This window comes from Biomphalaria glabrata, chromosome 4 (assembly GCF_947242115.1).
Source record: "Biomphalaria glabrata chromosome 4, xgBioGlab47.1, whole genome shotgun sequence".
In the NCBI taxonomy this organism is placed as follows: domain Eukaryota; kingdom Metazoa; phylum Mollusca; class Gastropoda; family Planorbidae; genus Biomphalaria; species Biomphalaria glabrata.
This window is the reverse complement of record NC_074714.1, coordinates 22,032,699-22,048,382: the sequence shown is the minus strand read 5'-3', so window position 1 is coordinate 22,048,382 and position 15,684 is coordinate 22,032,699. Positions and strand designations below refer to the sequence as shown.

At 34.3% G+C, this 15,684-nt stretch overlaps 1 protein-coding gene across 7 annotated transcripts in view; it reads left to right on the top strand.

Moving 5' to 3' along the window:
• The window catches only part of LOC106054081 (neuroglian-like), a 55,424-nt gene extending 41,367 nt beyond the window's left edge, over positions 1-14,057 (top strand). For 6 of the 7 annotated variants that reach the window (XM_056026072.1, XM_056026070.1, XM_056026074.1 and 3 more), the window contains 8 exons: positions 2,662-2,732; positions 2,919-3,024; positions 4,268-4,638; positions 6,152-6,280; positions 8,870-8,972; positions 10,420-10,604; positions 11,922-12,053; positions 13,805-14,057. In XM_056026072.1, the coding sequence (XP_055882047.1) occupies positions 2,662-2,732; positions 2,919-3,024; positions 4,268-4,638; positions 6,152-6,280; positions 8,870-8,972; positions 10,420-10,604; positions 11,922-12,053; positions 13,805-13,977 (1,270 nt within the window). In that variant the 3' untranslated portion in view covers positions 13,978-14,057. The remainder of the gene's footprint in view (positions 1-2,661; positions 2,733-2,918; positions 3,025-4,267; positions 4,639-6,151; positions 6,281-8,869; positions 8,973-10,419; positions 10,605-11,921; positions 12,054-13,804) is intronic. The other variant, XM_056026077.1, reaches the window with a different exon arrangement.
• Positions 14,058-15,684: the final 1,627 nt, after the last annotated feature.

Here is a 15,684-nt window from a genome sequence, read left to right as displayed (position 1 = left end):
TTACTCTAGATCCAGATCTATGTCTAATTCAAGATCTACGTTATTCTTTAACACACGAACATACAAAATTAAGTCTATTCATTTAATTTTAATCAAATATGTGTAGGCCTACAAGCAAATGTTTTTATTTGAAAAAATGGATTTAAGTCGATTAGCTATTTGGATAGCACCATTCACTCATACTATTTTTACATTTTTACGCATTCGCTTTACTTATAACATTATAATTTCGTTTAATTGTTTACAAACCACTCTCAGTGACTCATCGACAGTTATACGCAAACAAAAAAACCCACGGGCCGCGGGTAATATATGTCTAGTAAGTTATAAAATGGTTTAATTTAAAAATTTATACACCTAGAATTAGCGCGTGTCCTTTGAAAGTGCAGGTCCTAAGGCCGGCCCTGCAAAATAGCGGCGTATGGTACCCCGCTGGTCGACAAGTATATATATAAATATTTATATATATATATAGAGAGAGAGAGATTTAATCCTCTTTTTACTATTGCCCCGGATGAAACTTAAATACTTCTAGATCTAGTATATATATAGACTAGATTTATATTAGATCTATATTAGATTTACGTAAAAATATAAGCTTAGTTAATCTTTCAATGTTACTCAATTTAAACAACTCAGTTTTTGCTACACTACCGCTGACTATGTTATGTTATTTTTTACAGAATATTTTCAATGATAGTCCCATAGGTCTTTAAATCTAGACTTAGTATACGATGTGCAAAATTTTACCAAACATTCATTTATTAAATTCTTGAATAAATAATAACTTACATTCAGAAATTCCCGAAGGCAATAGACCATTTATGAACCCGATATTTCTTTCAAAACCGATGTTGGCTCTAAATGGAAGTCTAGTTCTCAAGCCAAACTTACATTTATTTTTTACTTTGAAAAATTATAACGGTCAAACTAGAGTTTTTCCAGTGTAGAAAACGAGCTAGTAAATTTTTTCTGAGCGATATACTTTTGTTAACTCTTTCTCTCCTAACTGACGATACCAATTTAATTCCACCAGAATCTGGTAAATAATTACGGAGAGAAAGAGTTAATTTCTAGGAAAATCGTTAGAGCACTTTTTTTTTGAGTTTAGCATTCATGCAGGTTCCATTCTGGTTCTTGAAGGTTCCATGAGGTTTTGACTTGAATAGAGGTATCAATAAGAAACTATTTGATGAAAACTACTGCAATAGTTAAATAAATGAATAAATTATAATTTATATATAGCGCTACTTTCCTGAGTATAGCTTGCTATAGACAATCTCATTTGTGGAAACAGTGGGGAGGGTGGGGGGAGAAAGGTTTTCCGTGTTTTAGGCGCTCAGTAAACACAACTCTGCCAGAGTCAGGTGTCGAGCCCCCTTCATAGGTAGCCAAGCCAAATTCAAGTGTACTTGGCCTCTTAACCACGCTTCCCACGATTCAAATTGAGCCCTAAAATATATCTAACACAAACCCTAACAACTAACCTAATCCTAATGCTAAAGCTTAGCCATAAATCTAACCTTAAAATTCTCCTTAGCCCAAACAATAAAATCAACCCTAAGTCTAGAAACTTACTGAGTGTGTTTGTTTGGCTTATAATTTTTAAAAAATGTATTAACAAATCACTACAATGAAGGTCAAAGTTCACGTTGAATTGAAACTGGGAAAAACAAGCTTTTGATAAAATACAAGGAAAAAACAATCCTCATTATAAAGCCCGTTCACCCGGAAGTGCTTGCTTTTGAATGGGACAAAAAGCTTTACCCTATTATATACCTAGATAGCTTTGGCTATACAGGGAACGTACACAATAGGCACATATCCTGAATTGCGGGTCACACCGTAACTTTGTTTACTTTACTTAACTGAAAAACAAACGAAAAACAGCAACAACAAAAAAAAACACTGGTTTCTAGTTTCTATTGTCACTGACATTATCTTGCAGTCAGCGAAGTATATATCACGTTTGTGACAGCGATATTAGATTATCGTCTTCTATTGACACTTATTTTTAGATTAACAAAGCCAACATCACAATTTATAAGGGAGACTTGTAACTCCAAGATAGCGAAGGCTTAAAAACTGCTTGACCATTCTCCTAAATTTGCATTGCTCAAATTGTGGGACGAGCCAACTTGATGTACTGAGATATTACTATGTCCTCGACAATTGTGAATCTAGGGTCCGCTCTTTTTTGTTGCGTCAAAACGGTCACGGACACACCCATCTTTCTGTTCACTTCTTTTTGTGTAAAAAAAACAGAATAAAAACAGGCCCACTTCTAGAACAAAACAATGTTTGAAAAATTGTAAATGACTCTCACACACCAATATCATCCCAACCCCCTTCTTAATACAACTTAATTTGGCCTGCGCTCTTCTTACTAGGAGAAAAAGTCCGTTGTTAATGTCAGGAGAAGGAATAAAGCTTAGAATGCAGTAAAATGATTGAATACCACTATGGATGCTCATATATATCATATCATAGCGCTTCCACTGACCCACAAGTTGTCTTAGGGAAGGGTAATCTTTTAAAGCAACTTTAAGAAACACTGTGCTGAAAGATTAACTTTACTATGCTGACAAGTCTAGTCGTGACACTAGTTTTTAGCAACGCTTTACTTGTCTATTTGTAAACTAGTCTAACTTTTACTTTTAGATTAACAAGTGTGACCATGCTGTTTGCTATTTCATTGATTATTGCCTCATTGGTGAGAGTTGGTGCTTCAGGTAAATGGCATCCTTAAGTTTAGAGATTTACACTAGTAATATGTTCTATCTATCTATCTATCTATCTATCTATCTATCTATCTATCTATCTATCTATCTATCTATCTATCTATCTATCTATCTATCTATCTATCTATCTATCTATCTATCTATCTATCTATCTATCTATCTCTGCTCCTGTTTCAGTGTCACGTCCTCCCAGTATCTACATTGAGCCCCCTTTTGAGATTTACTACAAGGTTGGAGAAAGTGTTGAACTTTCATGTCAGGCAGACGGTGAACCTAAACCCACGTACGTATCTCTCTACAGCTACTATCTAGATCTGGTGTGTAAGGATCTAGTTTGAGAATATTTTAGTTATAATTTTAAGGTTATTAGAGGAGAAAGTAATTATTTAATTCATAAAGCTCCTCCTCTTCCTTCGTGTTCTAAGATGAGCACATTTCTCATATCCTATGAATTCGAAGATGAGCACATTTCTCATATCCTATGAATTCGAAGATGAGCACATTTCTCATATCCTATGAATTCGAAGATAACTGTAAAGTCCAATCCTTGCATTAAAAAGCCGGCCGCATACGATGTATGGGTGGGTTTGGTCAGTTGCAGACAGGCCTGCTTCTTCTCTCAGCTTTTTGTTGGTTCGCTCGCTTTCACTCTGGCTACTCTTCTTGCTACAAATCTCAGGACACCGAGATTCACAGCTTCACGCCATGAGGAGCGATCGAGAGCTAGTGCTTTCCAGCCGTGAATGTCAATATCAAACTCCTTGAAGGAGCTTTTGAGAGTGTCTTTATAGCGCTTGTATTGACCACATCACAGTTGGGGCCTTTTTACTGTCGCATTGATGCTGTTCATGTTGGACAGCTTTAAGATTTCTGTGCCTGGTATGTGGTCTGAGCAACGCACCTTATGGATACTTCTTAGACAGAGTAGGCGGAAGGAGTTTAGCTTTTTAATGTGGCGGGAATATTTAATACATATGGCTCTGTTATCTAACATGATATAGGCTCAAGGCGCTATGAGAATATATCAGATGGGGGGGGGGATAGAAGACAGCTTAAATGACAAACTAATGTGAATAAGTTTCTAACAGGAAAGTCGTGGGACTTCCTGATTGTGGTAACAATGTCATTTGTTTGAGCTCTTTTGGGATAAAGTTTCAAAACTAAATTAAACTTTCAAACTCTTTAACAATATTATACTAATATGTTTCTCTTAAGATATGCGAAAAATTGATAGCCCTCAGAAAAACCTTTACTCGTGTCCGCCATATGTTAAGAGACGACTCATCTCGTGGAACAGTTCTTATTGGGGATGAAAGTTCTATTTGGTAGAGACATTTCCATCTGCATATCTTGCATGTGAAAGTATAACCTGGCTATGTGTTTAAGAAGCCAATCTGAGGCTCATTTTACTTTGTAACTGCGCTCATTGCTTCGATGTCGTCCATTGCTTGTCCTTAATCCTAGATCTATCTACTTAGAAACATCCATCAAAAAAATAAATATTAATGTAACAGTATCAATTTCAGATATGATTGGAGTAGAAATGAGATTGTGTTTAATCCCAGTGCTAACGATGACAGGATTGTACAACTGTCGGATGCTGGTACTTTAGTTATCAATAGGACAGAAGACAAAGATGAGGGAATATATCAATGTTTTGCTAAAAATGATTTTGGAAGGTCTGCCAGTAAAATAGTTAATTTGAGGCAGGCCAAACTGGCAAGTTTTGCTTTTGCAAGACCTACATACCACACACCATTATTGGGAAGACCTTACACACTTTTCTGTGTACCACCAGAAAGTGTTCCTCCTGCCACTGTCTTCTGGATAACTAAAACAGCTCAAGGAGGTTTTAATGTCGTCAATTATGACTCCAGGGTCTCCGTGGACCGAGAATGTAAGTTTTTATTGTTTAAATATTTATTTCCTATGGACATTCATTTAGTATGTACTTTGACCCATTGTAATATTAGCGGTCATGAAGAGATCGGCGACAAGAAGTCTTCATGAGCTCAACGACAAGAAGTCTCCATTGAGCTTAACGACAAAAAGTCTCCATGATCTCGACGACAAAAAGTCTCCATTAGCTCGGCCGCTGGCTTCATCTCAGATTTTTTTGGCTAGTAAAAGTGTTATTCTTGACCTGATCTGTCTTTTTTTTTTCCCTCACGGCGTTCATTTCGTGCTTAAGAGTAGCTAAAATTGTCGTATAGTATTGTTTAGAAACGGAACTTACAATACGTAGATCTAAATTATAGAAATCTTTTATTTATTAATTTAGAAATAACAAGAAAAAAATACATTAAAGAAAACAAAGCTTTTAAGAAATGTAATTGTTATCATTTTGTTTAGATTAGTCATGTCATTAAATGTGTAATAGCTCTTGACTAACAATAATTAATCTGTGCGATTATAAATACGTGCACCAATTGTTGTTGCTTTTAGCGCTACTTATTGCGTTGAACTTTCTCAATGCACTATAATCCTATCACTGGTCTGGACCAGTTGGGATGACTGGAAATGGAAAGGGGAGAGAAGTAAAGGGGTATCTGGTTTTAAAATGTATTTTAGAAAACAAAATTACTTCAATTCGACCTCGAGGGCTAAAGCCTCCTCATCAAGCCAACATACTAACCACTGAGCCAGGCGTGTTCTTATGAAAATAAAAGGTTTCATAGCTATTTTATTGTTAGTTTCAAACTTTAAAGCGACGACCTAATTCTCTACACAAAGTATAGAGGGGACTAATTCAACTTATTTCGAAACATCTGTCAAGAACATTTTCTCCCCTTTTACGATACCAATTAAAAAAAATAATTACCAATAATTTACTCATTAGTTATTTGTTTCTATTGTTTTTTTATCTGTCAAGTATAAAATATTACTGTGAAATTTGAACTTGATCAGAGGTTGGTTGTGGGAGTAATAACATGTACAAAAATTGTACCAGACAGACGGACAGAGTGAGTTTCTATAAGCTTTGTAAAAGAAAAAGAAATGGTACACACATGACATCGATCATTTTAGTTACATAATGATAAAGTAAAAACAAATATAAGCCACGTCGAAGTAAACTCTGAATGAATTGGAGCCATAGTACATTCGATAAGTTACATTGGTAGATAGTTCCAGTTCCTTCAAGGCAGTTTAATGAAGCCACTACCTCTATCTAGGATTTTAAAAAAATAGTGAAAAGGCTATATAAGCAATTTTATTTATTTAAGAGCTTTTTAAATATATCGATTTAAATGTATTTTTTACTGACTGAAATACTTATATTTTTGAAAGTCTTATTATGACTATTAGGTCAGATTATGCAGTTTGGATTTTAGAAAAAAAAAAAGCATATTTTATCTTATCTGAAGAATTAAACTGCAATAATTGTAAATTACTATTTACTATGTTTCTAGATCGTCTAAGAATAACCAATGTGAAAAGAGAAGATTTTAATAATGGTTTACCTTACGCCTGTAATGCTGTGAATGACGTGCTGAGGATTGGTTCTGAAGGCCCACTGCATTATCTTACACCAACTGGAGGTACAAGTATACGGGGGAACACATAGGTTTAGGCACAAGGATAACTCGATTAGTGCAATAGTTCATTTGACTGTAAAGCAGGCATGTCAAACACAGTGTTTGCGGGCCGCATGCGCCCGCGACCACTTTGCATGCGGCCCGCTTGGCCATCCCAAGAATCATCAAAATAATGTTAAATTGTTAAGCGTTTAAAGGTCAACACTAATTTTCAGGTAAAAAAAACACCTAAAAAGTAACAATCAAATTAGTTGAACTTATTGAGTATTCTTTAATCATCAGATTTTTGGAAACACATTATTTTTCGACAATTTATTTTACATTGAATTAGATGTGGTATTAGATGTGGTATTAGATGTGGTATTAGATGTGGTATTAGATGTGGTATTAGATGTGGTATTAGATGTGGTATTAGATGTGGTATTGGATGTGGTATTTCGTTTTTTTTTTTATTCACTTCGAATTATATTTCAAGTTATCTTTTAAGTTTAGTGCTGTTTTTTTTAACTTTATTATTATAAATTGTTAATAACACATCTTAAATAAGCAATATGTTAGACTTACACAAAAATTATCAGTGGTTAATATTATCATTCTATGTTATTGCATTGACTACTAGGCCCACTTTATATTCAGTTTATTCAGTACTTTCTGCTGTTACAAGACAATGTACACTAGTTTACTGACAATTTAATTTCCCAGAATAATGGATTGTATACTGATAAAGAATCAGTAACTACAGCAGCAACTGCTACTAAAAGAAAAATTAAGGACGAAAACAGATCGTTTTAAGAAAGAGGGGAGTTAAGTTATTTCTGCACACCGGTATCAAATAAGATTTCAACGTTTAATATGCCATTCTTGTATTAGTGTGCCCAAAGAGTACAATGTCAAACAACATTAACCTAATCACAAAAAGGCCTATGTTGCTTACACCGGAAAAATGAGAGATGACAAGCTACTTGAATTGAAACATAGTCTTAAAAGGCAACATATAGTTGAGAGTGAGTCTGTAGCGAAAGCAAGCTACATTTTGTCAAACTTAATTGAATCCTATAGCAAATAATTTAGTGAGAGGAATTTTATTAAGGAGTGTGTCGTTAAAGCTGCGGAAGTCCAGAAAAATGTGAAAGCATTCAAAGAAATAATGTTAACTAGGAACACTGTGGCAGATAGAATAAATGGCATGTCAGTCAGCTATTAAAAACCTACTTGAGCTCTGTTCTATACATAACACCACAACAGCGAGGATGTTTTTGAGAAATTACAGGCGTAAAATTTACCTTTGTTAAAGCTAGCTAGTCTAGCAACAGATAGCGCAAGGTGCGCACCAACCATGATTGGGGTTAGAAATGTTGGTGCAAAGCTGCTTGCGAAAATAAGTGAGGCTGATGCTAATTTTAAATTTGATCATTTTCAGTGCATCATTCACCAATAAGCATTATGTGCAAGGTAATTACAGTTCCAACATGTACTAAGACCATTTCCAGTCGATTTCAATTTTATTCATAATTTTCGCCAATTTTCATGTTTCTGAATGACATTGGACACGAATTTGATTGTTTTTCCACTTTGAAAGCTACAAAACACCGTTCGAGATTATCTGATCGAAAATTGACATCAGTGTTGAAAGTGTCCGTGGCAAACAAACTTCAACCTGATATTAATAAACTTGTATCCCAGAAAAGATGTCAAGCATGAGGACAATGAAAATAATGCCGAACCATAGTAATTTTTTTATTAATACAGAAGCACTACAAATTTAGTTAACTAAAGGACAGGTATTCCACTAATTCTTGCGTAAACTATTGTATTGTTTCTAATTTACATACAACTAGTAGGCTATGTTTTCCAACTGATATTTGGCTGCGGCCCTTCAGGTCATGGTAAGTTTTTTATGCGGCCCATTCACCTTAATGAGTTTGACATGCCTGTGTAAAGTAATAAATATGGTGGCGAATAGAACGAGTAGTGTAGTGCTTGCCGTCTTCAATGAGACATCTTGGACTTTAATCTTGCAATCTTACTCCCCATACTGTGGCCTTTGTGCTGATCACACTCTGATTAACACTGGCTGTAGATTTAGATAAGTTGAATAAAAGGTATTTAGAGAGTTCAAATATTATTATTACGAATTATAAAAATTAGGAACATTATTTTTTTAACTCCTAAATTTCAATTATTATTTAACTTTTTTATAAAACACAATATGACCTACAAACCTTAGCTGGTAAAGTGCCAATTAGTACAAATGTCGATAAGTTACAAAATGGAATTATATGTTTAACTACAAAATCCGTTTATTCTTTTTTATGTGACTTGATTTAGCTTATAATATGATCCTTGTTCCAATGAATTTATCACAAACAAATACACTAATTTATAGTATTGTTGCATTTTAAAAGCACATTTTATCTTTTAATCTATTTAAAAATTAATAACAAGATTTTTTATCGATTCAAAAAAAGGTGACACCTACAGAATTTTAAAATTCGTCTTGATGTATTCTTAATGTAACATGCTCATCTGATGGTTCATGGAAATATTAAAATGAATTTTGTTTATTCTTTGTTATCTATTCCTAATATTTAGTAACTGAAGACTTTATGCCAGTAGAATACTTTTGGGCAGACCAAGATGATAGATTTGGACTTCTAGGGTCCAATTTCTCTATTAAGTGTATCTTTTCTGGGAAGTGAGTATTTTTTTTAAATTGTCTCTAACGTGATCCTAAACAACCACGACTAGCAGTGACACACAAGGGCCTTTGGAAGTTTAATATTGCATTAAGAAGATGTACATGCAAGCAAAGTGCCCTTTAACTATTCTGCCAGTTGTGAGAAGTCGTTACTGAATTGACACTAAGGGCACTATTACTTGTGAAATGTGTGACATAGGATTGGAATGTCTTTACAAAGCTTATATCAACTCACTCTGTCTATCTGTATGTCTGTCTGGTAAAAAGCATTTGTACTCAATCCAAGCTTTTGAATCAAGTTAAAATTGTGCACAATTAATTCTTGTACCTGACTAAACAGAAATACATTTTGTACAAATTAACCAATTATTTAAAGAGCAAATAATAATTAAATATTTTGTTTGGTATCGATACAAATGGAAGAAATTGTACTTGACTGATGAGGTAATATGAGCTAAATTGATTATCTTTGTACTTTGTGTAGAGAATTATGTCGTCACTTAAAAGTGTGAAACTAAAAATAAAGAACTAAAGAATCTACTATTTTCATAAGCACTTCGCTGGCACAGTGGTTAGTGTATCAGCTTCTGAAGGCTTGTTCTCTCGAATTCGAATTCAAGTCATGAACCTTTTTTACAAAACGCATATCAACTCACTCTGTCTGTTCGTCTGTCTACATTTCTGTCTGTCTGGTAAAAAGTTTGAACATGCTTTTCCTCCCATTTCCCATTATCGGAAACTTTGCACAATTATTCATTGTACCTGACAAGACTTGAATCAATCAAAAAATTTACCAATTAGTTAATGAATTATTGGTGATTAATTATTTTTGTTTGATATTGAAATAAGGGGAAGAAATGCTACTTGAAGATCTGGATGTATTAATAGATTTAACTCCTCTTGTTACGTTTTGACACGTTTTTCTCCCACGTCAAATTCTCGGATTAAGTTGAAATTTCGCATAATTATTCCTAGTCGATGACAATACGTGAATCAATCCAAAAAGTTATCAATTAGTTCATACGTAAGTATTAATAAATACATTTATTTTTTATAGCAGAAAGGGAGCTAAGTCCTGCCAATTGATGATAACTTGCAAAAAGAGATTCTTTGCCTTAGATAAGCTTAGTTTTAAAACAATATATTTATTTGTTTCTTTTATATTAAATGTATTTTAAAAAGCGATCACTGTAACGTTTTTTTGTCTCCAAATGGTCCAGACAAGTGATAGGTTCATAGCACATTGAGGGCATTATTTATTTAAGCTAAGTTTTTTTTAATTAGGATTTAAAAAAATATATATTTTTGTTGTTACGGGTTATGACTGGTGGATACACTACTTGTAAGGAAGTATAATATACCTGAACACTGTTTGAACTATGGGTATTAATATTTAAATACTAATTTCAACCTTTTATGTTCACTTTTGTTTTCTGTCTATTAGTCCAACACCTGATGTGCATTGGGAGAGAGCAGACAATAAAACAATGTCTGACAGATGTGATAGTCTGACTAACGAGCTGAAGATAACAAATCTACAATATGAGGATGCTGGAATCTATGAATGCTGGGCGACTAACTATGTCTCTCTGACTCCAAAATATAGAACATTTAATCTTCGAGTCAATGGTAATTGACAGTTTACTTTCCTAGAATCAGACTTTAAAATAAAAATAAATTAACGTCACCAAACGTCACATAATATACCTTTTCGTTTTTGTAAAGTAGTTCAATCTAGAACTGATAAACCGATAAGTAGTCAAAGATTTTATGTAGGATACTTTTTTTTTATGGGGGGGGGGTAAATAAAAATAGAATTTATGGGCCAAAACTATGAGAGGGAATCATCGAAAATGTAAACATTCCTTTTTAAGGATTTAAAAAAATGTACCAGTCAAAATAAACAAAATACAGTATGAAATATTTCAACGCAGCAAAGTCTAAGAATAAGGGAAACTAGAAATTATGGGTCAAGAAATGGAAGATGGGAGGTTTCCAGCCTAAAAATGTCCAATTAGAACCTAAGAATATTAGAGTACAAGAGAGATAGAGAACGGGCTGATCCAAGCTAACGTTATTTATGTTGGAATGTCGATTTGTTCCCATGATTTATATTGTTTATTATGGCCTAAACATCCCCTCTTTTCGGTTTTTGAAAGTTCAATAAAAGGGCCACATTTTAAGGATCTCTCTAACAAACATTTTAGACCGTGAAGTAGTTTAATTGTTACAATGAAATTTAATGGCCCGCTCTCTTTCCTTCTCTCTCTCTGCAAACCTCCATTTTTAGTTCATTTTTGTAACCTGCGCGTCATTGTCTCTCCGACAAGAAAACACACATACCTTGGGTTAGTAGTTCGTAAATTCTTTACTTGCCCGCCCTCTCTGCGCTCTCCGGAAAAAAAAAAGCTAATTAAAATCTCATGGCTTTTGAATTCAATATTTATACTTTATTTTGCTTTTCAACCATAATCCCCCCCACACACACACCCACACACCCCCGATTTCACACTTTTCACAATGACAACCTTTAATTTTTTAGCATTCTTTGATTGATCGACCTTTCACCACACACTTTTCAGCTTTGAAATTCTCTCTATATAGCATCTTTGGTTAGTTTTACTTTTTTTTGCACCTTTTTCCCCACTAAATACTATTGGAAGAACATTCTTATAAAGTCACTTCGTCTGAGAAACTTATGATAAATATACTAATTCATTTAAAAGCCTTTCAATACCAATCATTTTTGATTGACTAGTGTTTATTTCTAGTTGACCCACAGCTGACCTACTCTTTGCTTGTCCGTCTTGTCTTTAACGTTCATTGCTCTTAAAACAACTAACGTTTGAGTAGAAACATGAAATTATAGCTTTTGAACTTGTCATCTCTATTGAGAGAGAGAGACCTGACTATTTAGTGACATATGATGTATTTTCTGATTACTAGCGAAACCTTACTTCACTAAGGAGCCCACTGATGTTGAGCTGAGTGAAGGTGAGACAGCCGAGTTCACTTGTTTAGCTGGTGGTGTACCGGAACCGAACATTTTATGGTCAATCAACGGAATAGCTCTCAATGGTATTCTATTAAGTTAATTGTTTTTTAATACAATTTGTATGGGTGCATGTGTGTGTGGGAACTCCTAATGGACCTGTCAGAAGAGGTCCTATCTTAATTAGATTTAGGCTTAGATTCATTCATTATGTCGGAGGACATGTTCCACAAACCTCATGCGACGCTTTGTTACAACCTCATTATGTGGTGGACTCCCAGTTCAGCACAGGATTTCCTTGTTTGAGACTTGATCTCTGTAACGGACTCCTAAAATCCGTCTTAACCATTTTTGTTGAGTAACATTTACTCTTTTCTCAATTTCGGCAGATACGTTGCTGTTGTGATGAAAGTTATGTTTCGGAGCTTGTCCTCTAATAAACCGCAGTTTTCTTACTTGACACGCTACGTCATGTTAAGCATCCCCATCGTTTGTTACAATGCTGCCAGGGTATGTGAACTTGTACAACTGTTCAAACTCTGTCTCGCCAAGTCTGATGGTGGCACCCTTTGCATTATATAGATTACCACTTGTACAGTTTTTGTCTTATCCAAGTTTATGTGTAGGCCAATTCTGGGTGTCTCACTAACTAGGCTCTCGGTCATTTCTTGTATGCATTTACTTGTAGACCCGAGTAGTGCTACGTGTTATGGCACTATAGGGAATGTGTTATTTGTTTCGTAAATAAACGAAGTTTTGACAGTTTCGTTTATTATTATTAAACTTATTCGACATTCGCTATTAGCGTCGACTATTTTCTAATGTTGGCCTTTCGCCTATGCTCTTGGATTTCGTTATTTGAGTGCTACCTCCTTATGATTTATCTGCATTAGACACATAGTGGAAGCACCTAACAAACGTTGTCGGTGAAGTCCAAATCTGTCATTCGATCCTGTTCACGCCATGAAATACCAAAGCAGTCTAATCCATTGATCTTCTCATGGCTAGGATGAATAGAAAGGGAGACAAGATGCACCCCTGTCTCAAACCTGTCACGATGCTAAAGAACTCAGTTGTTCCTTCTTCTTTTTTAATGCAGCAGCTCTATTGACTGAATAGATATCGTAAAATCTGGAGGAATTTTTCCGGGATCCCATATTCTCTAACAATTTTTCATTCATTCTCGGTGGACATTATCAAACGCTTTCTTTAAGTCTGGTCGTTAGCCGTTGCTGGTACTCGAGACTTTGTTCGATTATCTTTCGTAGAACATAGAGAAATTCTTTTATGCTGTATGTATGTCCGTACGTTTGTCTTTCCCGTTTAACTTTCAGAAATTCACAATACTTTTGATAATATATTTTTATCTCTGCCCATATCTTTCTTAAAGTAGAGGACTGATTGATGAAAGGGCGGATGGACGGACGGACAGATGGATAAATAGACTGATTGATTGACTGATTCATTAATTGATTTATTGAATGATAGATAAATTGAAAGTGCGATGGACAATGCATATTATATTTAATAGGCATGAATGATAATAATGTGTTGGCAGGTGTAACTTTATGGTTTTCCGAAAGCATGCACTTTTGTTTGAACATTTAAATTATGCAAATTGTAGACACACACTTTGAGAGTTTACATTATTTATTAAAACTAGATTTCATATGCATAGTCAACTGTTTTATTCTGCGGCAGCAGCCTAGCATCATGTAAAATAATACAGTTTGTGAAACATTATTCTTTTTTTTTTTAATATTTAAATTTAAAATTTACCAATTTTATCACTTTTCTTCTAATGAAACCATACGGTGAATTTGTTAATATTTTTCAGATGTGATAGACCCTAGAATAACTGGGCCGAGGTTCAAACACCCTCAGGAGAATAAGATCCTCCTGGAGAATGTTGAGCTGTCAGACTTTATGGTCATTCAATGTAACGCTTCTAACATTCATGGATACGTCTTCGCAGACTTTTACTTGAAAGTGTCCAGTAAAATTAGATGATGTACTGAATGAAGGTCATGGGACTGGCAAAAGACTTTGTATGGAAAATATATATATAAATTATGTGCGTTTATACCATGTGGACTCTTTGTGTTCTATTATTTTTAAATATTTTTTTATTGGTAATTCCATTTGTTACATATGTTTTAAAATGTTTCATTATATCAATATTACTTTTCTACAAATTTAATAATAATAATAATAATAATAATAATAATAATAATAATAATAATAATAATCTTTATTGTCCGTATGGAAATTTATCTTACAATTTGTGCATTACACCTAACAAAAACATTATAACTATAAGATACCAAAGTGTACATTCACACCAGCCCAACTTAATCTCTTTCTATGAACTACTTTTAGCACCACACTTTTACTTTCTCCAATAAAATAGGGCCCAAGTACCGTGTCAGAAATCCATGTTAGTTGGACTTTGAGAAAAGTTCGCTCGGATTCAATCCTCAGACCACTTGCTAGGGAAGAAAGGCGCTTTATTTATCACTTGGCCTCAATGTTTCTATTTATCACTTGGCCTCAATGTTTCTATTTATCACTTGGACTCACTGTTTCTATTGATCACTTGGCCTCAATGTTTCTATTTATCACTTGGCCTCAATCATTCTATTTATCACTTGGACTCAATGTTTCTATTGATCACTTGGCCTCAATGTTTCTATTTATCACTTGGTCTCAATGTTTCTATTTATCATTTGGCCTCAATGTTTCTATTTATTACTTGGCCTCAATGTTTCTATTTATTACTTAACCTCAATGTTTCTATTGATCACTTGGCCTCAATGTTTCTATTTATCATTTGGCCTCACTGTTTCTATTGATCACTTGGCCTCAATGTTTCTATTGATCACTTGGCCTCAATGTTTCTATTGATCACTTGGCCTCAATGTTTCTATTGATCACTTGGCCTCAATGTTATCACTTGGCCTCAATGTTTCTATTTATCACTTGGCCTCAATGTTTCTATTTATCACTTGGCCTCAATGTTTCTATTTATCACTTGGCCTCAATGTTTCTATTGATCACTTGGCCTCAATGTTTCTATTGATCACTTGGCCTCAATGTTTCTATTTATCTCTTGGCCTCAGTGTTTCAAGTGATCACTTGGCCTCAATGTATATATTGATCATTTAATCTCATTGTTTCTATTAAACACTTGGCCTCACTGTTTCTATTTATCACTTGGCCTAAATGTTTCTATTTATCACTTGGCCTAAATGTTTCTATTTACCACTTGGCCTCAATGTTTCTATATATGAAAGCTATTAAGTCTTTGTTTTATTTTGAGATTTTTCGTTGCATTTACAACGCGGTGGATTTCTTGAAATGAAAGCTAGAAATTTTATTTAAAATAACCCACAGCACTACAACCACTTTTTAAATTTGAAATTTTTTTTTTTTACACTACATCTATTCAAGTCACAACTTCTCGCGGAGAGGGCTACTGATCCAAGCTGGAACCTGCACATGGATCTCAAAAAAGGGACTAATGATTTATATATATATAATTCTGTACATCGTTGAGAAAGACTCGCTTGCTACACTGGAAACTCTAGTTTGACCGTTCTTATTGAAGAAATGAAAACAGATTTGTGATGTCATACATCACGTTCCATTCAGACCAGCATGTAAGTACACAAACTTGATCAAGATTTGAGATCTACACGAATAGCAAAGATCACACTC